General features: G+C 39.9%; 2 protein-coding genes across 2 annotated transcripts; one reads left to right on the top strand and one right to left on the bottom strand.

The window, feature by feature from the left end:
- Positions 1-15265: 15265 nt before the first annotated feature.
- On the bottom strand, positions 15266-21391 carry ush1ga (Usher syndrome 1Ga (autosomal recessive)). Its single transcript, XM_084570392.1, has 3 exons — positions 20637-21391; positions 17278-17731; positions 15266-16356 (listed from the first exon to the last, which is right to left on the bottom strand). Exons 1-3 carry the CDS (start codon positions 20798-20800, stop codon positions 15553-15555), a joined length of 1422 nt encoding a protein of 473 aa, XP_084426518.1. The 5' UTR covers positions 20801-21391; the 3' UTR covers positions 15266-15552.
- A 1534-nt stretch (positions 21392-22925) lies between these two features.
- On the top strand, positions 22926-25826 carry LOC311506390 (proton channel OTOP2-like). Its single transcript, XM_084570339.1, has 6 exons — positions 22926-23367; positions 23464-23600; positions 23698-23756; positions 24304-24446; positions 24535-25382; positions 25467-25826. Exons 1-6 carry the CDS (start codon positions 22932-22934, stop codon positions 25635-25637), a joined length of 1794 nt encoding a protein of 597 aa, XP_084426465.1. The 5' UTR covers positions 22926-22931; the 3' UTR covers positions 25638-25826.
- The last annotated feature ends 562 nt before the right edge of the window (positions 25827-26388 follow it).

Genomic DNA, 26388 nt, shown 5'->3' with positions numbered 1-26388 from the left:
CAAAGAGCAATCAACAAAAAAATATTTTTATTTTTTATTTTTTGCATGTATGAGTGATGCTTTCTGTATGATCAAAGATATATTATTGTAAAAATGAAATAAAACAAAATAAAATAAAAATTTAGTGTTGCTGATGTAGGCCTAGTGATTCTTACTGCCGTTCTATGTCAAAGCTCCGCTATACCGGTAATGTGTACCTCCTGCTGTGCAATGCGCACTGAGTGTCCAAAGCGCAGGTAGTTGAGGGACAAAAAATGTCACAAAAAAGGACATATCCTTCAGGAGCAGAGACAACCACAAGCAAACTACTTCAGTCAGCCAACATGCAGTTTGATGTTGCAGTGGGCCTCATTCAGAAAAACAAAGAAAATTTAATCAGTTACAGGGCAACTGGTTTTAAAGATGCACAGATCTCTGCAAAAGAGACATGTGAACAAATGAACACTGAAGCAGTGCTGAAACAAAAGAGGTTGCGAACCACAAAAAGGCACTTTGCCTATGAGAGGCCTGATGAGCCACAATCTGATGCGATGAAGAGGCTGGAAGTATCCTTTTTCAATGCTGTGGTAGACTGTACCATCCAGTCTTTGGAGGACCGCTTTCAATCCCTAGGAGAGGTCAGAAGCATTTTTGGAGTGCTTTCCAACTTTGGCCAGCTTGATGCACAGACAAGAAAGGACCAGAGACAAACTCACCTTTGGAGAACAGTCTGATATTGATGGGAACGCACTGGCTACAGAGATGGAGAACCTTCCAGATCTCCCTAAAGCACAGATGAGCCCATTTGAACTGCTCACTTACCTCTCTCAAAATGAGATCTGTGAGTTGCACCCAAATCTATGGGTAGCTCTACGGATAGCATGCACTCTCCCTGTGACTGTTGCATCTGCAGAGCGGAGCTTTTCCAAGCTCAAATTAATAAAGAACTACTTGAGATCTTCCATGGCACAAGAAAGACTGAGTGGACTGGCAGTGATTAGTATTAACAACAAAGTTGGCCATCAGATTTCTTACAGTGATGTCATAAATGACTTTGCCTCTAGAAAAGCCAGGAAGCACAGGTTTTAAGGAGTGGGTGAAGTACTGAGGAAGAACACACCAAAGCTTTTGCACATAGTTACATTTTAAGCATACATTTTACATTATTCAAATTTATATTTGTTCTTTTTAAAACCATTTTTGTTACCTGGTTTCAGGTAACTGTTCATTTACATCATTATTGAAATATCTGCTTGGCATTTTTATTCTGTCTGTTTTTGTATTTAATTGAATTTGTTATTATTTTTATATATCTAAGGGATTTTATTTGTTATTGCATTTTGTTGTTCTTGCACTACAAATTTTTGCACATTGCTGTTGCAGTTTTTTTATGTTGTGAAAATCAACCCCAGGCTGCTCTTGAAGCTGAATGTGAGATTAAAAACCATATGTGGCACCCTGAACATCATTCATCAGTCATTCATTGGTATTATTTGTATTGTTGCATTGGTATTATTTATGTTATTACCTAGGCCACCTCCTTAAATGTGTAAAGACATGTCAGGCGTAATAAGTTTATACTGTAGTAGGTGTGTGAATGATCAACAATCAATATTATTGGCAGAAATAGTGGGCCCCAAAATCATATTTTGCTTAGGGCCCCATTGAGGCTTGGGCCGGCTCTGGCTATACTTGGATACTGTTCAGTGTGTTTTGATGTGTTTTAAGGTGTGAGAGATGTGAGATTTTTCCTGATTACAGATTTGTTCCCACTATGCCCTGACTCACAGCCCAAACAAACTAATCAACCATCCATCAGGCAGGCCAGTTTCATGACAAGCCTCACAAGTCTGACAGGCCATGGAGGGCATCCACCAAACAATGCGTATGAAATCTGGTCTTCTCCAGATGGGGTCAGATGGGCCTTGCAGTAGGAAACCACACAAGTCAGGCATTACACTTTTCCACTGAGTGAAGGTTTAGCTTGGTGCACTTGGTGCAAAATAGGAATCCTGGCTGCAGTGACTTCTGCCATTTTGTTTGACTGATGTTTCTCTTCCACCTGTGACTGTGTCCATTTATTGACCAGCCTAACATTGACCTTACAGCGTATGGTCCATTCAGTTTATGTGAATGAAAGTTGTCAGCTTTTACAGTGAATAAATGAACAGTACAGGAACAGTACAAATGTTTTTGCTGGGTGTATGTATTATATAGACTGCATTGTTTGTGTCGTGCTGTATTTTCCCTTGCTAGGAAGTCAGGAAGTCGTAGTCAGTACAGTGGTAGTCAGTGTTGAATCATTTAGTTTCTGTCTGAAATCTTTTTTTATTGAGGCCATGTTTCCAGCGTTTTGATGCCATTAATTTTGAAAACCACCTTGTAAACAGCCGTACTTAACCGATCTTCACGCTGCATCTTCTTTTTACTTAGCTTTGCAAACACAACCAGAGTCTTGCTTGAATCCCAAACTGAGGCTACTTCATTAGAAGGCTAATTAGCTAGGTAACCACTTCAACCTACCAGACCAGTTATGTTGGGCGAAGGAACCAAAACCACAGACATGTCAGAGAGGTGGGTATTTGCTAAGGTAAGAACTAGCTAAGTGGCAACAGTTAGCAGGTAAAGACCACTCAACACATGTTTATTTTAAGCTACTCCTGTAAAACACAGGACGGGTTTGTCAATAACAACAATATGAGGCAAGTTCAATTCAGCCAGCTACAACGACACACACAGTACAAACATATGTTATTATGAAAACCCCTCATTTTGTCTTACGAGCCAGAAATAAAGTGGTTATTTTCAATAATTAATTCAACACACAACCAACTTTCTCTCACGCCAACATTGTCTGTTTTGTCTAATTAGTACTAATGTTACATTTACGATAACTGCTGAGCCAGCCACCGTTATAATTTGGGTATATTAAGACACACACACTCTGAATTTGGTTGTGGGGGATCAATAAATGTTCATCTTATCTTTTCTTGAGTTGAATTCCTCTATTGCCATTGTATGAAGACAGTACAGCAACATTTCACTGTGCAACTATCCATCAGTGCATAATGTACAGTGCAATTATAAGAATTTAAGAGCACAAATAAGCATAAAAGAAGAGGGGCGGGGCTTCTAGACATTCGAAGATATGATGACGCAATGGACGTCTAGAACGTCTGCTGCAGATCAAAGTCAGACTCGGTGTGGCTTTGATGCTTTGATGTGAAGCCAAGAGTATAAATAGGACTCAGCCTCATTCACTCCACACAGTTACGTTTCGTTACACTGATGCACCAGTTCGTGAATAGTAGTTTCTCAGCGCAGAGGAATAGTTCTCAACGCACCACTTGTCTAAGTTTCTGTATTTTGAATACAGTGCAGACAACGCAGACTACCAGCGCCATGGACAGAAGATCCTTTTCCCAGGCTTGGGAGGTCCCTGGAATTACAGTGGACAGAGTTCGGCCTCTGGTCAAAACCTTTTTCAAAAGGATTGACAACAAGCCGTTTCTGATAGCAGCAAACCCTGACAATGAAACCAAGTATTTGTTGGGAGTGCTGCTATCGGAGGTGGTAGCACTAATTTCAAGACATGTCTTGGTGAAATACAAAGCCACCGCCTCTCAGGAGCGTGTTTTGTCCACTGTGGGCAACACGCTTCCTCAGACTTTTGCTCGAGTCCTGGACGTTCCAGAAGAGGTCAACTGCAAGAGCTTGGATATTTTGATCGCCATCAACGTGACAGAGAGAGTCAACGCCGACCTCTTCGCTCGCAAGTTCAATATGAGGTCAGTTGAACATGTCACTCCCATCGCAAGACTCGACGCTATGGTCCATCACACCAGTGAAATACTGAAGGAGCTAACTGAGGAGATGAGAGTGATGTCTGGAATTGACACCCACCATCAGTCTGTGGAGACCCAAGACACAGCCTCCAGAGGAGCACCAGAGAGACATTTTGAAAATGACCTGGAAATCCTAACCCTGGAGGATTATGAGGCCCCAGACACTGAGCAGCTGGAATTGCCCTCCTCTCTGAATACTGACATAGCTGCTCAGTTGGATGTTGACGAGGTCAAGACTTTGCAAAAGAGACCAGCTTCAGTCAACAGCAACCAAGGAATGGCTACCAGGATTAGGAACTTTTTAAGACAATTTTCCAAAGTGTTACATTCTGGCAACCGAGTGGCACCAATGGAGATACCAAATGCTAAAGAAGGCACTCTTGTGGAGGAGGAGTGCTCAGAGATTACACCTGTGGAGGCCTTTCTGCCTGAGGAGGAGTCTCCAGAAGGCGGCGCTTCAGAGGTCATTGAGGATCTGGCAGCATATCCATCACCTGTCCTTGGATCTGTGGAAAGATATTTAAAGTATCTACAAGCAAAGCAAGAAAGATGCAGAATACCTGTGAGCCATTTCGTTGAGGCCCTTCTTTTGAGGGCCATGAAGAAAACAGGGGTGACCTGGCCTCCAGAAGTGATACATGACACCCACCAGTGCCTCGTGGATAAAATCATGGCCAAAGTCAACTGTCTCAACATTGCCCCAGAAAGGTTTAACAACCTTGAGAAGACAATTTCCAAAGACGTCAGCAAGAATTGGAACTACGGAAGCTTCGCGATGGTTCTCATCGATTTAGAACATCCAATGGCTGACGATATGATCATCTCTGCGTTCAAGAAACGTGTAACAGAACCTGGAACATCAGAAGGTTCCACCCACAACATATTCATCGGACCCCCTGATGAGGATATGTGATTTGGGTTCATCGAGAAAGAAAAGCAAGCAGGGGATTACCTACTCTACTGGTTTCTGCTGGTCAGAGATCATTTGAGGAGGGGGTAACCTACTTTGGTAGATACCTTCTCTTCTTCTGGTTTCTGCTGATCAGGAATCATTGGAAGAGGGGTTATTTAAAAGTGGGAATACTTTCTCTTCTTCTGGTTTCTGCTGGTCAGAGATCATTGGAGGAGGGGGTTATTTAAAAGTGGGGATACCTTCTCTTCATCTGGTTTCTGTTGGTCAGAGATCATTTGAGGAGGGGATAACCTACTTTGGGGGATACCTTCTCTTCTTCTGGTTCTGCTGGTCAGAGATCATTGGAGGAGGGGGTTATTTCAAAGTGGGAACACTTTCTCTTCTTCTGGTTTCTGCTGGTCAGAGATCATTGGAGGAGGGGGTTATTTAAAAGTGGGGATACCTTCTCTTCTTCTGTTTTCTGCTGGTCAGAGATCATTAGAGGAGAGGGTAACCTACTTTGGGGGATACCTTCTCTTCTTCTGGTTTCTGCTGGTCAGGAATCATTGGAGGAGGGGTTATTTCAAAGTGGGAATACTTTCTCATCTTCTGGTTTCTGCTGGTCAGAGATCATTTGAGGCGGGGGTAACCTACTTTGGGGGGTACCTTCTCTTCTTCCGGTTTCTGCTGGTCAGAGACCATTGGGGGAGGGGGTTATTTAAAAGTGGGGATACCATCTCTTCTTCTGGTTTCTTCTGGTCAGAGATCATATGAGGAGGGGGTAACCTACTTTGGGGGATACCTTCTCTTCTTCTGGTTTCTGCTGGTCAGGAATCATTGGAGGAGGGGGTTATTTCAAAGTGGGGATACCTTCTCTTCTTCTGGTTTCTGCTGGTCAGAGATCTTAGAGGAGGGGGTAACCTACTTTGGGGGATACCTTCTTTTCTTCTGGTTTCTGCTGGTCAGGAATCATTGGAGGAGGGGTTATTTCAAAGTGGGAATACTTTCTCTTCTTCTGGTTTCTGCTGGTCAGAGACCATTTGAGGAGGGGGTTATTTAAAAGTGGAGATACCTTCTCTTCTTCTGGTTTCTGCTGGTCAGAGATCATTTGAGGAGGGGGTAACCTACTTTGGGGAATACCTTATCTTCTTCTGGTTTCTGCTGGTCAGAGATCATTGGAGGAGGGGGTTATTTAAAAGTGGGGAAACCTTCTCTTCATCTGGTTTCTACTGGTCAGAGACCATTGGGGGAGGGGGTTATTTAAAAGTGGGGATACCTTTTCTTCTTCTGGTTTCTGCTGGTTAGAGATCATATGAGGAGGGGGTAACCTACTTTGGGGGATACCTTCTCTTCTTCTGGTTTCTGCTGGTCAGAGATCATTGGAGAAGGGGGTTATTTAAAAGTGGGAATACCTTCTCTTCTTCTGGTTTCTGCTGGTCAGAGATCATTAGAGGAGGGGGTAACCCACTTTGGGGGGTACTTTCTCTTCTTGTGGTTTCTGCTGGTCAGAGATCATTTGAGGAGGGGGTAACCTACTTTGGGGGGGGCTTCTCTTCTGGTTTTTGTTGCTCAGAGAGCAGTGGAGCAGGGGGTCATTTAAAAATGGGGATACCTTCTCTTCTTCTGGTTTCTGCCGGACAGAGATCATTGGGGGAGGGGGTAAACTACTTTGGGGAGGGGAGGTGCCTCCGCCTTCACATGTTACTGCAATGCAGAGAGCAGTGGAGGAGGGCTACATTTAAAAGTGGGGATACCTTCTCTTCTTCTGGTTTCTGCTGGACAGAGATCATTGGAGGAGGGGGTCACCTACTTTTGGGAATACCTCCTCCTTCACATGTTTCCGCAATGCAGAGAGCAGTGGAAGAGGGGTTGGTGGGAGGGGGGTGTAGGTGGTGGGTACTTTCTGTTCCGGATTACCTGATTTTGTGTTTACCTTTTCCTCTGCTGGATACTGCAGGTCAGATACCAGTGCAGCAAGGGGACACCTGAATACAGGTCAGTTACTGTCATCTCAGTGGAAAGCAGTACCTTTAGTGGTGTGGGTTTTCACACCGTTCAAATACATTGAAAAAAATAATAAAATACAAAAAAAAATCAAAAAAAAAAATCATATACATCTTTCTTATTTCATTTGACAAGCTGAAATATAATATTGTGCTTTCAATAAACTGAAATATACAGTCAAGGATTTCTCAGTTTTGTTGTGAATCATTATATATATATATATATATATATATATATGAATAGAGGTATTTCCTTTAGTGAACTTTATCTATTGTTGTAATATCACAGCTGTCACATTAGTTGGTATTGTTCAGCAGATAGAATAGAATAGTATTTAGGCTTCAGAGAAAGAGTGTGCATTTTCAACTCCTGTGTACAGAGCATATTTGCTGTTGGTATATTAACACATCTAAGTAATTATTAACACTTTTTATTCACCTTTTGTACCTGCTTATTCCTGTTAAGGGTCGTGGGGACACTTTTTATACTAAATTGTATTCAGTTTCATTTATGTTGCATCAATAACAACCTCAAATCAAGACGATTTAAAGAACCAGAGAGTCTGATTCACCCACCATCCTGGGCCTATAGCAGCCTAACTAACTGAGGCTACTGGGTTACCCTTTAAGCTTTCTTTGGAGTCACATAATGGACAGTTTTGAAGTATAAGGCAATTTTTTTACTTCTTCAATAACCAGACATATAACCAGACACATAGCGCCTGAGCGTTTGGTATTTATGACCATGTGCAGCACCAGAAATGAGTCTTCACTTTCTTCAAAGGTTCTAAGAGTTATTGACCCCAACAACTCAAAAAACATGAAGAACAGGACAAGGTGTTGACCTGGCTACCAAATTCACTAGATCCCAAACTGATCAAGTATCTATGGGATGATCCACAGAGGCTCCTCCCAACTAATAACATTCTGCTGCCAGACATCACAGGACATCCTCAGAAGGCCCATGTCCATTCTCTGATGATTAGCAAGATCTCTGGGATAGGATGTAGCCCCACAGCCCCCTCCCCCCTTGATGATCTGGACTTGCGCCCTCCAGCCAGGCTCCTGAGCATAAACCAAGCTCTGAGATCCAAGGACTGTCCTATAAGGCGCCACAGAGAAGGCCTGGAGTAAATGCAAAGAAGTGATAAACAGCAGAGGTGTATAAAGTACTTGAAAAAAATAACTAAGTAAAAGTACAAATACCATAACTGAAAATGACTTTGGTAAAAGTTAAAGTCACCCATAAGAAAATCACTTGAGTAAAAGTCTTAAAGTAGCCCACATTAAATGTACTTATCCAAAGTATCTTGTGAAAAAATATACTCAAGTATCATAAGTACAAGTAAAGTATAAAGTATTTTTATAGCCGAGCTACCTAGATCTAAAAATGCATAAGTAGCTTACCCTTTTGTGCCTTGACACACACTTTTAATTTATGTGCAGCAGTGAAGGATGTAGCCGTGGGCATTCTTGACACTGAACTTTGTCTTTGCAGTTGCTGTTCATTGTGACCATGTTCCAGACATGTAGAACAGAAACATGCTTCTCAAGGAGTCAATCTTTTCTTTATGAGGTTTGCTTTTGACTTTTCTGCAAACTATAAGGCTGTGATGCTCTCCTTTGCAATAAACACAAGGCTTGCCATTAATATCCACCATGACCCTTTGCATGTTTTGTGTTGCTTGTTTGACATTTTTTGGTTTCACTGTTTTCATCAGTCTGGGGAAAAACAACTACTGTGAATACTTTCTTTGGTTTTAGTGTGACAACGTAACAAGAAAATGATTTGTAGAAGCCAAAATGGTGACTTAATTTTTGTTACAAGAGACTCACTCAGAGAACATGATGAACAGTTTTGGAAAGCACAATGGAGCGACCAATGTTATTTTTGTCATGCTTCTCAATAGTCAGCAGAGGTCGCCATTCTACTCAACAAGTTCAAAGGTAATATTGTTGAATCTTTCACCTCATGTGAGGGCAGGTGGATTGTTTTGGTTTTCAGAATAGACTTTTTCTTATTTATTTTTTTATTTTTTTACAGTCTGTAACTTGTGTAACTATAGCAATGTACTCAATGCACACGCTTAAGTTACGCTGACACAGCTATGTATAACATTAGAGATACTCCATAACAAATACAATTAAACTCACCTGATGTTGATGCTCCAGATGATCTTGACGACAGGATAACAGTAAGACTAGTCCAATATTCAAAATTTAAAAACCCAGCCACATTTATATGTGATCAATTGTCAGTCATAGATGCATGGAGGCATTCAAACCCCGACATTAAGGAGTTCATTGCAACAGCGGATCTTTCCAGTCCAGAATCAACATATGGTACATAGTTCCCTCCTGTTTACAGTTTGTTTTAGAATCACCACAAATTTATCCTAATTCCATTAGGAGCAAAGCAACAGAGTGGTAAATTAAGTGGCTCGTGGAAATAAAATACCAAGTTATTAAATGGCATTTTGCAACCTAACCAGAAAAACAGTGAGGCATATATTTAGTAATAATCAGATGGATCAGATACAAAAAATATTATAAATTTATAAATAATATTTTAAATTTTAGGGTTATAGCAATAAAATGCAGTAGACAACAAAAAAAGACACTGCTAAAGAAGTTAGCCTTATGGATGGATTTATTTCATTCATTCATTCATTCATTCATTCATTCATTCATCTTCTATACCCGCTTATTCCTGTCAAGGGTCGCGGGGTGGATGAATTTAATGTTTTATTAATTAAAGATCTTACAAAGAAGAAGACGCAAAATTCAAAATATAAATATATACATTTAGACAGCATGTACATTGACTTAGCCAAAGAGAAACTAAATTGCAAAAGGAATAACATAACTACAATTAAAATAATGATAATATTACCCCAACCCTTTAGAAAGTTCAATTTAATTTGGTTTAGTATACAGTAAAACATACAACACCAATATCCAGATAAATGGATGTAATAGATCTTTTGAGTCAGTTAAAAAATGTACACCAACCAGGAAAATCTCCAGGCTTTGATAGACTCACAGCTGAGTTTTATTTACAATTCTGGCATATCATTAATATATATTACATATCACCCACCTCCATTTGAACTACATGCTGAATACTTCAAGAAAGAACTATCCACAACTACGACACAGGGCTTAGTATGTATTATTCCCAAACCTGATAAAGTTAAATTACTCTTACACAATTACAGTTACAGAGGTTATGACCAACAGACATATTGCCTCTAATATAAAGGTCAGAAGGTCAAAGGTCAAAGCAATTTTTTTTGTCATATCTATTCTACCATATTTAGCAGGTGCAGTACATAGTGAGATGAGAGGATGTTCCTCCAGGACCATGGAGCTACATGAAGACGTAGGACTAATTATAACACAAGGGACTGAGCATAAAGTGTACCTGTGCAAATGCAGACAATACAAAACGGTGCAAACAGTACCACAGTGCAAACAGTGCAGACACTGCAGACAACAGTGTCAACAGTGCAAGTATGAGAGACAGTGCAAAGACAAACACTACAATACAGACAGTGCAAAACACCTGGGAGACAATGCACCAATAAAAAGACATTACTCAGAACAGAAAGCAGCACCAACTAATAGGAAGACTAATAGAGATTGAGTTAGGGTGGTTGTAAACATTTGACTGATTAGCAGCATAATGTGTGCAAAAGATGTGTATCCATATATATATATATATATATATCTTTATACCTATATCTATATATCTATAGATATATGTATATAAAGGACTTGTTCTTGACCTGCTAGACTAGTCTGACAACATTAATAGTGATGCTCTGATAATATCGTTTCATAAAGCATTCAATCCTGTAGAACACTATAGTAACACCTATGTCATATTACCCCGAAATACCTCCAACAGATTTCCTGTGTTAAGATCAGTTCGCATCGCTTGCCCCCTCTCTCCATTTTTGCTAGTTACTAGCTACTAGTTGAATAACTTTCTTTACAGTTCTTACATCATCCTGTTACTAAAGGTTTGTCCATTTTTGGCAGAGACATAAGATTAGCCCAGCTTGCGGATTTAACAAATCTCTTTCTCAGAGACAAACATCAAATTGAACATGTAACCCTAATCTATCAGTTCTCAGCTACATCTGGTTTTAAAACTTAACAAAATTCTATGCATCCTGCTGGGGATGGCTGCTGCCATCAAGTGATGTCATTGCTATGGGGTGGGGTGCCTGGTCTGGTCTAGGTGGGTGCTACATGTCGTAAGTAACATCCACAGAATGCCAAGTCCTATACTTTCCCAGCAGAACATTGTATTGTCACAAGATGGTTAATGTTATTTACTTCTCAGCGGTTTTGTGTTCAAGCTGATTGATGTATATAGCCAGTCAATTTAAAATTAATGCTTGTTTACGGAAAATGTGATGGAAGGACCTTGGAAATTTTATAGTACTAAAAACATCACAGGTAACAGTTACAGAAAAAGAAAAGTGTCCTCACTTTAAGAGTAATGGCAAAAATATGAGCTTTATCATCAATCTCTTTATTTTATATGAAGAATTCCACATTCATAAAACACAATATATGAAATCAGCACCTTCATTTAAATTATTCCTTATGGAATTTGATTTATATATTAATTCTCTTGAACTTGTCGCAAACAAATAAGCAGTCTCAACAGACAACATATTATTATTTGCCTGTAATATATTATTTTTAATAAATTTAAAAAAAAAGAATTCTTTTTTAAAAATGTATTTAAATATATCTTCCTGGATTTTTATTGTCTTCAATAAAGTATCAAACCAAGACTTTACTGCCCTCTTTACTACTCCCTAGCAAGCATCAAAAGGTTTTAGTACATCATTTACGTATTGAGCAATAAACAGTGTCTATTCCCAAATCTTAACAGATGTAACAAAGAAATTACCCCATGAATAAATATTGCAGCTGTAGACTTACCAGCACAACATCTAAATACGAAATATAATGCTTTCCGGGTCCTACAGGCAGGATTTTGCTTGTGCTGTCCATTCATGCGTTTCATAGGACATCTTGCAGTTGCAGTGTGTTGGACTTCTGAATTGTCGGATCCTGCAGCACATCCTTGTCATCATTGTTTAAGTTTCTCATTTTTCACAATTCCCTTGCTTAACACTTCGGTTGCCTTGTAACCAGACACACTAAGCTTAGAAAGCAGCAGATCACATAGACGAAAGAATTAGTGCATTTTGAGAGTACAAGAAAGCGGAATGACAATCCTTTTTAATCCTTTCTTACTAATTGATTCAAGAAAGGCATGTGTTGTATACAGGTGTTACGGGTTATATTCTGGCTGAGTGTTGGGATTCTCATTTTCACACGGGCCTTTGGAGCATTTATTAGTTTGAAATTCTGTGTAAGGCATAGAGCTTCCACTCAACGCTGCTTATCTAGTGAAGGACTTCCTGTTTTCCATGTCATGCGGCACAGAGACAAGCACAACACTTGTCTTCTTTTTGTCAGCAGCAAGCGAGGATTATCACTAAGATTAAAGATGCCAAAACAAGCATTTTCCATTCTATTTCCTGTGTCTGTTTCTTTCACACACAGACAGAAGCATAAAATGCTGTCATTGTCAACAGGTAGTGTCGGAGACAGGATGTTCATTGACCTATAAAAACTGTGTTGTATAACATGGCGCACATAAAACAGTGCATATTGCACTCATTACATATTTATACATGTGTACTTCTATCACACTGATGCGCATTTATTCACTATAAGAAATGGCTTTGCAGGTACAGGTGCCAAGTTTTCCAAGCAGAATTCCAAAAACCTACTTAATGAAGGGTTGGTACAGTTTAAGACAGATTAGGTTTAAGACCCTTCAGGTGAAATTAAAGAACAACAGTAACCAAAATGCATTCATGAAATCAAAATCTAAATGATTACAAGAACAACAATATGGTATCCGGTAAAAAAAGACTGTATGTAATGGATGGAGAGCCAACACAATACTAATTATATTATAGTTATATTTAAAAATAGCAATAAGCATGCACCGTATAGGCTGGCCAGGAAAGTGTGCAACAAGGTGGGTTTAAGCAATGAAGCACTGAAAAATTAATTAAAATACAATTTTTAATTTTAGTTGATATCAGTCCTGCCATTTTTTATTGAGTTATATTTAATAAAGACTCAGAGCAAAAACAGTTTAAATTGAATTTATTTTGTATTCAACCTTCTTACCACATCGGTACTCATTTTAATACAAACACAGTAATGTTAAACACATGGTTTTCTCATATCAGTCAGACAAACCTGCCATACTTGCAAGCTTACCTGTACTTTTTTATTTATTATCATTATCATCTGCACTCTTTGTCTCATCCTGGTGTGTTGGGTCACAAATCAATAATGCAGCTGAACAACACAGTAATTGGCAGTTTGTGGTTCAGGCTCATAGCACGCTCTAGTACAGGACGTGTTTGCTTGGTGCCAGACAACTTACAGCTAACACTACAGAAAAATAACAAGATACGGTAATGTCACAGTATACGCTGTGACTGTGTTACTGTTGACCCAACAGTAACATAGAATGCTTGGGGTTTGTTCATGCAGCTGAACAGCCAGTTTTCATTGAAAACCTGCTAAGGCCATCGCTGTCATCTGCTCTGAGCATCCTGGTTGTACACAAAACGCGGGTTGTTGGTGCCACCGTCCTGTGATGTTAATGGGAGAGTCAACATGGCAGACTATGTAACGACAAAGCAACGATAAGACACCATTCTTATTTTAAAGCAATAATAAAAATGATGAATATGGATGTGACCAAAGTTATTGCATGACATTGAAATAGTTAGCACAAACAAATGCTACTGTGAAGATATACGTTCTTAATTTTTTTTTTTTTTTTTTTTACTAATTACTGTGATACTGACATTTTTATCAAGACTAACATTAAAAGCTAAGAAACCAGTAAAACATATCCTAATGTAATCTTATTCTCACATGATATGCCATATTGTGTAATATAAAATTAACTAAAAATACTGAGTTTCCATATAGTTTACAACACTGCAGTAAATCAGAACAGTAATCTCAAAGAACAATTGGCCTTTATCACCAGAGTTACACTTGTACTGACATGGCTTAGGGTATGTAAACATATACTGACATGAAATATGAGTAAACATCACTGCAGGTATAAATGTTGCTCAGTGCTGTCACTGAAGAGTTAATAAAGTTAAGTTATGTCTTGATATTATCAAGGTACACGTTTTAAGCAAATGCACAAACACAAGCAACGCAGGCACATGAGGTGATAAGATCTCACAGGAAAAAAGACCCCACAATCAACTCTATGTTAGCGCTGTCACATGGCATGCCATGACAATTCATAGCACTGGACTGCAGACAACTTTCTTTCAGACCGACTGTGAGGCCATACAGTACAGGGGACTCCAAGCAAATAATGTAGACAGACACTTCCAGTGAGCCTCCTGAGTTGGATGAGCACACAGCAGGAGAACCATCCAGAAAATGTATTACCTGCCTAACAGAATGAAGAAAAAAAACAAAAAAAAAACAAGAAAAGAATCCCTGCTTTTAAATGTTTTGAACAGTTAAGGTCTATGTTGGCTCTACTCCAGCACATGATTTGAAACATCGAATATGAAGCCAAAATTTTAAGATTTTAGTTGTAGGTAAAGGGTGAACATGTTCTCATCCATAGCCCTTCTGGCAAAATAGTTCCCCAGGTTTGTCTGTGTGAGTTCAACATCATCCAGGTCACAGTATAGCCAAAGAACATGCTAAAACTAAGGAACTGGACTAGGGTTTCTTGAAGATGTTTTATTCCTCCAAGTAGCTTCTTCAGTTCTAAATAACCGATGGGGAGTTCGGGTTTTAACAGGAACCTCTGTGGGTGTTTCCCACCTGAAACTCACATGAGAAGGATCTGAAAACAACCAGCTACATACCTGAAAAGGAGGAATCTGCTTTGATCATGTTTTCCCTCCCCCTGGATGCTACTCATATCTTGGGACTGGGGTCTCTGGCCATTAATGGGTTGTTAGAGTACCATTCAGAAGAAGAAAAAGCTACTTGGTGAGTGAGGAGCGAAAAATCATTACGAAACCTTACAGTCAGTAATAAAACAGCCCAGACAAGCATTTATTGACTGGAAAAGCCATCGAACCTCAGTCAAGACAACGCATTCAATTTCCCCATAAACAACAACAAAATCTAAACCAGCAGCCTATGCCGTGAAAGCTTTGAAGAAGCTCTGTATTGCTAATGAGGAAGACCTGTTTCTTTCTGTGAATGGCTGTAAAGTTCTACAGTTTGCATGTTTACATAATTTGCTGTCGCACCAAGTCACATACAGCTTGCCAGTGGTTTTAACTGACTTCAGCGAAGTCCTCTAAGCCATAGCATAGGCAGGCTTCATCTCTAGGGCACTGATCATAAAATTATGCTGGTCTTCAGAAAAGGGAATTAGCCAGAAGTGCTATGAAGGTTGGTACGTGTGTATTCAAATATTAAAGGTCACCATTGGAGTTTTCACCACTAGTAGTGCTATTGAGTAAAGAGTGGGTTATGAGTTTGTTGTGCACATGTAATTAAATACAAAACTGTTATCAAACCATTCCACTGATCCACAAGTGATGGTTGATACAAAAATAATAACAAATAACAAACAAAAAAACTCCATGATACGATGTTTGTAAGACTTGTTTGGAGGCTCCTGTGCTCCAAAGTGCTGGTGTGCTGAGACAGAGATGATGCAATGAAGAATATTGTTCACATACAGTACTTCCTTACTACACGGAATAATTGACATTGACACTCACAGTTCTGTGTCCTCAATGCAGTCAGGGCTCTCTATGGTCTCTAGCCGTCGCTTGCAGGCATCTAAAATTTTTTTCCTTGGTCCTAAGGGGATATGGATACTCTTCAGGTCATGATCAGAGCACAGTAACAGTGCTACAAGGTCGATTTTCTCCCTTTTAAAAACTGAAAAAAAGTCGCTCATACTCTGTGTGGCGAGGAAGACCTCCAGGGGGCTTGTGTCAGGCTCATCATCATCGTCCAGCCCTAATTCGACTTCATCCCAAGGCAGCTCATCCGTATTCCTCTCCTGCAAGCTGCGTGCACTGCCAATGCTGTCTTCGTCTACACTTGGGTATTCCTGCTGCAGCCGACTGCGTAAACGTACATTACTGCCTGACTGATCCACACTGGCTTCCACTCGATGTCCAAGGTCAAACATTCCCCCACTCACATAGTTCCTTCTAAAGACCATGGTGCCGAGACCAGGTCGGTTGAAAAGGGAATCGTGTCCGGAATCTGTGCTGATTTCAGAGAAGTCAATTTCTGGCCTGTGGAGGTCTGGCTCACTCATGACATGTGAAATGGCATCATCATTATGTTTGAGGAACATATCACGAACATTGCGGCGGCCACGGTCCTTTGGGTTGATGTAAGTGCCTTGCTTGACAAACATGACATCGTTACCCAGCTGAAGTCCAGAGAGGGAGCGCACACTCTTCCTTCCATCTTCATAGATTTTAAAGGTGCCATCTCCTTGTTTCCTCTTCTCCAGTTTCTTCTGTATTTTTGTCTTTCCTCTGTGTGTGGCATGGAGAGTTGCCTACCAGAACGGGAATAATACAGGAATCAAGCACAGTCAGATTCAGAAGAGTTTTTGCATGCTTTACTCAAATATCCTTGATGCTAGTTTATTCCTTACACTGATGACAAATTTGAATGGATTCATATTTTTTATACTACTCACATACTGGTATCAACTGATATACAGTATGTGCTTTATATATGATATCTGAGATGCCTGAGGTGTGAAAGTAGTGGCATCTGACCGCTAACCACACTCAAATACAGAATCTCAACATCTATTGGATAGATTTCTGTAGTATGTAATACAAGTATTTATGATGATCTGAAAAAATTCTCATCTCATTTTTATTCTACAATCATCATCAGACCAAATGTTTATGAATCTAATAAAAAAAAAAAACATGCTGTTGACATCGTCCTTATGGATACGCTCACTTTTAGCAAACTATTAGTAAAAGACCAATGTGTAGAGTTTAGAGTAGAATTTACCCGTGAGAGTGCATATTACAACAAACTGAAAAGCCCTCCCTCATCCTGCCCTTTCCAAGCATACAGAGGGCCAACAATGGTCATCACTCCAACATAAAAAGGCAAAAGGCCCTCTCTACAGCCAGTGTTTGGTTGTTTCCCTTCTTAGCTACAGTAAAAACATGGAAGCGCAAAATGGCAGGACCCATGGGAAAGGACCCTTTCCTTATGTAGAGCTCATTCTAACATAATGAAAATGTGATGATTCATAGTTACAGACTGACTATACACTAATATTACACTAAAATTACAAACTATTGTATCCCAATTTTGCTAATAGATCCTCTATATCTTACACAGTGGTCCAGTAAGAGTTGAAACCCGTTTCTAGTCCTAGGCGAACTAACCATGTAACAATGAAAAATAAATAAACTCAACCCTTTAGCAATAACCAAATACAATTCCTGACCTGAGAATATGGCACACTGACAGTGGCTGTGTTGAAGTTACGTAGCTTGTGGCTAACAGAACTGCTGGTGTAACTGGAAAAGCTCATGACGTCTGATGCAGAAGCATCAGAGGCCTCTTTATGAAACTTTCGCTCCATTCGTTTGTGGTGCTTTTTCTGCATTTTCACACACTGTTTCATTCGTCGCTCTGCATCCCTAAAAGCCCGGTCCTTTAGCTTGTTGACCAGTTTGGGATTGAGGTCTGTCTGCTTGGCAGCAATGGAATCCAGGTAACGGACACAATCCATGTGATTCTTTGTGGCAGCCATGTCCAACGGTGTGTGGTAGTCATTATCCAGGCACCATATGTTGGCACCGAAAGACACCAGGAAGAAAAGGCAGTTGAGGTGACCATTAGCAGCTGCCAGGTGGAGAGGTGTGTTCCCCCATATGTCACACTTGTCTGGGTTTCCTCTGTAAGCCATAAGAAAGACATAAGATACAACCTTTTGACTCACAGAAAAAATGTACTGACTGAATATGTCCTCACTGTTAAGAATATGAGATAGGTGGATAAAGGTTGCCTTATTTCCAGATGTTTAGACTCTTCTGAGATGAAAGTAAGAAAAGATGTGACTTTTTTCATTATGTTTTCAGCACTGGCCTGCCATTAGTGGGTTGTTAATGGAAATTTATTGAATATCTTAAAGTTTAAATTAGGTTCTGGAGGCAGTTATCTTTTTTAAGACTTTAACCAATTCAACCAAAGAGGATCATTTCATTTCAAAAATACACAGTGCAATAAATTCAAATTTCTGCAGCCCTGACAGTCCATGACCCATAGGGTTACCTCTATGTGTGTCACCCTGTTGTTGCTGGTCTGTAATATGACCACAAGCTTGCCACCACCACCGCTACGCTACCAGTATCCTCTTTCAGGGAAGGTAGCATAGGCTGTGCCTGACTCAAAAACCCAAACTGTGCATGGCTGGTGACGTCAAGTTGAATTCTTCAGGTCACAATGCGCTGTATTACAGCTGGTTGGATCCCCTGGAGAACAGATGTGTACAAAGCAGTCCTATTGTGTGTTTCTTTTCCACCATAAACCAGTGCAACTCTATGAAATATATTTTTTGTTTGCTCATTACTTATATTTTTTTCAGACTAGTATTCCATCAAGTAGCTGACAGGTAACTGATACTGTTCAAATGTCAGCAGAATGTACATATTCAGGTTATTTGTGGCTGCCTCAATTACTGTAATACAATCTACAATTAAAGATTCAGCATTTTTTTGTTTAGTGACTTCTTTGCTGTCATACCTTCTGTATTTACATGCTTACTGAACTGTCTTGCTTACTGAAATGTCTTTGTCATCCAATGTAGTGACATACCGACTGCTGATACTTGATGCAATGGATGTGAAGCTACGCTCCAAGTACAGATGTATTATTGATGGATGGTGTTTTAAGCTTTTCACAGGGAATGTATGCCTGCCAGACCTAACCTGAATGAAAATGAACAGCAAAGTACTACTCTGATTTAATTGTCAAGCTCTTATTGTCTTATTGGTGGGACTTGAATTAAAAGATCAGAAAGAAAGATCCGTTTTGGAAAGAAGGTATACTTGAGTTGATATAAAGGGAATTGGTTGTCTTCAGTGTGCATGGTGAATTGCAAATGTCAAACAGTCCAGAAAGCAACATAGGGAAGAAAATAGGGGTCTATAAACAAATATGAAAAATGTTTATGACTTTCTGTACTCAAATTGTGTGAATGCCTAACATGATAGCTTTACGTGCCATAATTTACGTCTGTCTTATAAAAAGGCTCACCACAGCAATGACAGGTAAACCCACTTCTCCCTGCCATGCTCTTTATCACATCTTGGGCTGTCTGCACCTTCATTTCCTATGACATTTTTATGTTACAGCGGGGCTGTATGTGATATACTTGTCAAATATAGCACAGCGTGGCATCTTTCCCATGAAATTGTGATGCAACAATAAACAACTCTACATTATCTCCTCAGGTCTCATGAGTTTAAGTTATGGCAGGTAATCTTAGTAGTGTACTACATGTCAATTTACGTCTGATGTTATCAATAGACGTCTGGTATGTCCTTGGCAGCTGAATCCCACACTTCTTCATGGTAAATACTAGATTTATTGCTACATAGTAGTTCATTATTTCTGTCCTCAGCTCTTGTGCTATTGGAAAACTAGGACTAGAAGTACAGTTTCTGAATTATGATGATCAGTTAAACTAGGCATTGATGAATGATGTACTCCCTGTACTCCCTGTACTCTCGTTATTCAATTACCCACATTCATAGGAGCCCCCTCCTTCTATGGCTGGCATGCAAACTAGGTCAACCATGAGGAGAAATGGGAAGTTGTGTGTAAAAAAAAACCAATCACATTAGCACGTTTTGCCGAGGTATGGTATGTTATCTGGTGTTAATATGTAATATGTAATTTCCTGTAACTGTAATGAAAATATGAAATTAGTCATCATTTGATGATAGGCTATGCCTCTCCATAATAAACAGATAAACCCAGCTATTGAAACACTTTAAGTTCATGGTTAAGATGTGGCTTATAACTCATGTCTGCTCTGTCTTTAAAACCTTTTTATATGGCAACATGTAGACATTCCTCTGGCAATTCTGAACAGTGAGTGAACTGACCGTTTCATGTTAAACTGCGTCCTCATGCTAAATATTACTGAGGTTTTCAATTTCACACAATCACTAGGACCCAGATTGCTTTGAATGTCACAAACTATTAAGATGTATGCAGTGACCAAAGTCCTATATGACCTCCAGATGGTGATCATAATGGTTGTGGTGCCATTGCAATGTTGGAAAACCACATTCATAATGTTATAAAAGTGCTATCAATGTTTATTTAATCTGAATCCTTGCTTAGACTAATGATATGAATTACCAGTTACCAAACACGGTTTGTTAAAATCCATGGATCAAAGCCTGTGGTTACTGAGTTATAATGTTACGCATGTCTTCTCCATGTATTCAATACACTCTGTCAAGGTTACCTGTACATTATTAGTGGTGCACTGTTATATTAAAGGGTTAGACAACGTGACATGTGACTCTAAAACTGCCTGTAAGTAGTTTGGGAAATGTAATATCATGTCATTAAGTTTATTATTTGATGCGAGGTAGCCTCGCATAAGTGAAATTGTCTTTCTTACTCTGTCTAATCCTCAAACCAGAATATAAACAAGAATGGTACTCGTTCTACAAATATTTCACTACACTGAACCCGTGACACAAGATGGGTGACAGTGGCATACGGGTGAAATTTATGGCCGACTGTTACGCACGCGTTTTTTCACAAACGATGCGGGCTACCCACCCTCTGGCCACGATCATCCGCAGAGCCTCTAGGTTTCCATGATAAGCAGCCCATAAGGTCGGTGTCATTCCATCCTCATCCGGTGCGTTTAGGTCCTTCCGAGTTGCCTCTTTCAGCAGATCCAGATAGCCGTCCCGGGCCGCCTTGTGGTACCTGTCATTCATGGTGCAGAATTACTCCTCCCTGCTCGACACCATTCCATGTCATAAACATCACCACCATCGTCGTCTTCATGCGGGCATGTGGTGGTAGCAGATTCGCTTTAACTTTGCCCAGCCGTCAGCCGTTCAGTCAGTGTCAGTCGGTCGGTGGTATTTGGGGACGCGACGGCGCACACCATGTGGGTAACAGTGCTCCCGGTGGCCGACGTGGTCCAAAACAGAGGACCCTGTTCTCTGAACAAGAAATTCTCCTAACCATACACACTCTCCCTGTTTATCTGATGGAAGAGAGTGTTGCAGGACTCAAGTTTCTTTTTTCCTGATTTGATTTCAGGACTTTGTGAATTTTAATTACAGCTCTGTGTCTGCAATGTGTAAATGACTTAAACATATATAAAACATTATCCTTTGTTATGTTGAAAGAGTTTAGCATTTATTCTGCATAGGATCTACAAATGGCTGCATGCACAGAAAGAAAGAGACAGAAAACACAACGTCACTAGTGCTCTCACAGTTCAGTTTGGTGCCATTTCAAAGTATTAAATCAGAAAACATTTCTTCAGCTTTAATTCATTTAGTAGCCATAATCAACATAAACAATTAACCCCAAAGACAAAGTTATCCTCTCTATGAAAGTTGTAGAGGCATACAAACATCACGAAATAAGTATAGACATTTAAGAAAACACGTGAAAGTAACTGTGTCTGGCACACAGGGAAGAATAAAAGTCACTCAAAAGTTTCCACAGCGGAAAAGAAACATGACCACTGACAGAGCCAGATTCCATGAGTACAATGGAGTGTTGCAATAAAGCAGTACCTCTGTCCCACTCTCAGCCCCACCCTGATGAAAAGGGGATAAATTAGCCTAAGTACTGATCTAAACTAAGCATAGTTGCAGCAGTGGCAAATTCTCAGGCATACTAGCCAACTGAAACCAGGCTTTTTATGGACTTCACCTCGGGCAAACTGGATAAGACAAAATACAAAGACCATCAATGGCATTAAAGAACTCAAAGTATGCCCTAAACACACTGAAGCAAAATAAGCAAGTAAGACATGTTTTGCCTGTTTACAGAGTTTAGACTACATTTGCATTGCGAGGCGTAGCTGCATGTGGTCAACTGCAGCAAAGAAAGAGACCAAATTAAAAACACAAAGGCAACACAACCTGTAAAGCATGTGAAGTGTTAAAAGCACAGGGGTAGTGAAGAAAAAAAATAAAATGGTCTTCGCACTTAATAGCTTGTGCATTTTTGTTTTTCCAAAGTTTAACATTTATTATGTCCATGCAGTTAAAACTGATGACAGACATTAAAATGTATTGTATAACATCAAAAAAATGCTGTTAATCTGAAAAGAAACCGGTTTCTTGTATTTTGGAACATGTGAGAATGGGGTCTTCTTGGAAACATCTTTTGAACTTTACATGAATATTTTGTGCAAAACACGCTGTGTTTGGTAATAATATGATGTCGTTCATAACAGATTTATTGACATTTATGACTCTTTGTACAGTACACCACTGCTTTTTTTTGAGCCATATAAAAGCCATGGTGGCTCACGCAGCTCTGAGGATCTCACTGCATCAGGTAAGCTTACAGGTATCCTCATACTTTTTCTCCATTTTACAAAGTAGCTGCTTTGATAGATTGGTACGAGAGCTTAATTTAGCTTAATTTTGTGGATGATTACAGTCTGTCTGAGTATAATTTAGGTAATTTATAAGATCTTTATTTACATCATTGTTGAACATTTTCACTTTTCCTGATGTTTTTCCTGATTTTATCAGAAATGGAGAGGGATGACATGAAGAGAATAAGACAGCTAATCAATGTAAACATGTTTGTGGATTCTCCCTGAATATAGCACCATTAACACGCACATATTGACAAAACCAGAGCCAGGAGACTAGGAAACTAAATAGTATTTGCTAATTTGAAAGTGCTCTTTTGTGTAGGACCAGTCGGGTGACAATTATGCAGATTTAGCGTAATCATGTAAAGCTTTCATTTGGGCGGGATATGCCTGTGCTGGGAGCCAGTGATTGGGTGAAGCCGTTAAACCGGTCATGTTGATAAAGAACCAGATGCACCAAACAACTCATTTATCACTAGGTCTTAGAGAAAGCACTCATGTGTTTCAACACTGGCCAGCCGTGCAACTGTCTGACCAATGGCAATCCATGTGAACCATGCAGGATGACGGCAAAAGACATCGAGGCAGAGGAGGCCCACCTGTCCAACAACATAAATGTGCAGGGTCAAGCAGGGAGCACATGTGAAACCGACCTGAACATCTCTTCCACTGAAGTTGTAAAGGAGCGGGGCCGAAACTGGGGATGGATGCTGTCTGGAATCATTTGTGTGAACATTTTAATCCTGGGATGTGCCTTGGTCAGTGGCAGTGCCTACAGCAGTGTAGACATCAACACCCCAGACCTGCAGGTTTTCCTCATCATCCTCCTCCTCCTTTCCTCCATCTGGATGATTTATTACCCCATATACACAACCAGGAATGAAGATATTGTTGTATACAAGGACGACCATGCTGGACCTGTGTGGCTCAGGGGTAAGGAGTTGTGTAAGAATTTGACTTTTCATTTAAAGAGCAGTTCTTGGATAGTTTTGTGATTTTTCCTCTGTTCTATTATTTTCTCCCCTTCAGGAGGACTTGTGCTATTTGGACTCCTAAGTATCATCATGGACATTTTCAAGATAGCCAGCTATGTGGGATACCTCCACTGTGATTCTGCTGTTAAGGTCGCATTTCCTGTGGTGCAACTTGTTTTCATAATTGTGCAGGTAAAAATGTCAAACAAAACAAACAAAAAAAATGGTTGCATGCAATTTGGTCGTGATGGTTGCAAAATATTAAAGTAATTGTGATGTCAATTTGCAGACATACTTTTTGTGGATCCACGCCAAAGACTGCATACAAATACAAAACAACATTTCACGGTAGGTGAATGAGGAGTTTTTTGTCTCCTTTTTGAATCGCCTACAAGACTCTGAGGCACATGAATAACTGAATATAGCCTGCCTCATAGCCTTTGTGTACAGACCTTAGAAAGGTGCAGTTATATTATATAATATAGTTTTGTTACTGCAAACTGTATTGAGGCAGCAATTATTTGGCTGATAAAATTGTCAAAAGTAGTAACAAAAAGGTCTTAGCATAATTTCTAATGCAACTTCTCAATGATACTCAGAGAACCCAGCAACTACTCACATTTGCTGAAGATGAAACCAGTCACAGTTTGATATTTTGCTTTAAAAATGAACGGTTTAACTAAATTGTTATCATCTAGCATGCTTTTTTAACATATCAACCGTCTCACTGAACGACTCAGGTCTTAATTTGAAACCAAATGAATTAAAATGGAAGATTGTTATTGTGTTGTGAATACCAATGTTGAATTTTGCACTTATACACACTGTTTGTGGTTTTTAGTAGCAAACCATGTCTGATTATTATTTCATTTTGCTTCACTTTTCCCTCATCAAGTTGCGCGTTGATGCTCATCCTCTCCACAAATCTTGTTATATGGATGACGGCAGTTGCTGAGGAGTCCGTTCATCAAACAACTGTCCCTGACTATCCGAGCAACGTCACTAAAGTCTCCGGACGAAGCCTGTACATCAGTAAAGGTAATTAAAGCACATACAGCAATCAAAGAATTTATAGCAGTCAGTAACTAAACACTAATATCTTTATTTACCATTTCATGTCTTACAGCGGGTTACGGAGACGATAAGTGTAAGTGCAGCCACACTTCATGTAGCATCTTCAAGAATGCCTACTACTACCTGTACCCCTTCAATATCGAGTACAGCCTCTTTGCCTCTGCCATGGCTTACGTTATGTGGAAGAACGTTGGTCGAGTACCAAGCGAACATGGCCATCACAACATCAAATTGAGTGTGAAGGATGTATTTCTCGGCCCTGTTTTGGGAATCCTCTTGGTAATTGCAGGTCTGGCAACGTTCATTGTATATGAGATGGAGATGCAAAAAGACGACTATGATGATGACAAGAAAGACAACGCAGTGATGATGCACTTTGTCATGAATATAATCATAGTAACCCTGATGTCTGTTTCCACTGTGATCGGCAGTGCCATATTCAAAGTGGATCACAGGGAGCATGTATCAGACAAAAACCCCACACGCAGCCTGGATGTGGGGCTGCTGGTGGGAGCCTCACTGGGACAGTTCATCATCAGCTATTTCTCTATCGTAGCTATGGTTGCAACTGGAGCCAAAGGCTACCTGAACAGACTCAACTTGGCCTGGGGTATACTAATGGTGATCCAGCTAGGCCTGCAAAACTTCTTCATAATTGAAGGTATGCATCGGGAGCCCTTCCATGAGGTCCAGCCAGTCACTGTGGTTGCAAATCCATATGTGTTGCAGCCAAGCAAAGATCTCAGCAGCCTTGAAGGATCAGACATGGACACAAAACCCAATCCTGTGCCTACAGCATTTAGCCTTCATGGCCACACTGCTGAGCACAGACCCAAACTGTCGTGGAAGCGACGGGTATTGAAGGAGGTCTCTGTATTTCTGTTGCTGGGAAACATTTTGGTGAGTACATTCTGACCTTGTTTTTTCAATGGCACAATTAAAAAAATCTATAAAAACTAAACCTCTTGTTTCTTTCATTCGCAGCTATGGATCCTGCCCGCGTTTGGAGCTCGCCCCCAGTTTGACCATGATTCTGAAACTGAATTCTACAATTTCAACATGTGGGCTGCTATTGTGAATGTGGGGCTTCCTTTTGGCATATTTTACCGAATGCATTCAGTCGCCAGCCTGTTTGAGGTCTTTTTGAACTCATAACACGAGAGCATATGATGTGTACAGCTATTATACTATTTTGTAAAATGTGATCTGTTCGTATGATTTATGTCTTAGAACTTAATCAAAAATTAGTATCACTATGCTATCTCATTACTTTGTATCATGATCATGTTATTTTAAGAAGTCACATTTTATTGTGATGCAGATATTGTTTAACTTGATTTACGATTCAGGCTCTGTACGTACAAAATAAATCCAACATTTAAACAAGCGATTTAAAGAGAGTGATTCATCATATCTCCATTTATTATTATCACTGTTCCTAATTGTTGCAGGTTCAGCTGTTAAAACTAGTTAGAACTAGTAATATAGTTGTTAAAAGACTAGTGAACCCCCTTTTTATTATACATACAGATTGTGTAGGTCTCCTTGTGCCTCCAAAACAGTTGTGACTCATCAGAGAATGGACATGGGCCTTCTGAGGGTGTCCTGTGGTGTCTGATCAACAGAATGTTGTTAGTGGGGGCCTTTGGGTCCTATGGGTTGAGGGGAGAGGACACTGTGGATCATCCCACAGATACTTGATCAGTTTGGGATCTAGTGAATTTGGAGGCCAGGTCAGGGCAGAACTGGGCCCTCATTAAATTATGGAATAATTAAAAAAATAATAATAAAATAGGCCTATTTGTGGAAAAAATGTGTAATATTTGAGTTACATAAAAGCTTTGTATTTGTTTTCTTCCTAATTGTCCTTGAAATAGTGGTCAAGAACCTCCCCACCCCCAACACA

This window comes from Chelon labrosus (assembly GCF_963514085.1).
Source record: "Chelon labrosus genome assembly, chromosome: 21".
Taxonomy (NCBI): domain Eukaryota; kingdom Metazoa; phylum Chordata; class Actinopteri; order Mugiliformes; family Mugilidae; genus Chelon; species Chelon labrosus.
This window is presented reverse-complemented; position numbering and strand designations above follow the sequence as displayed.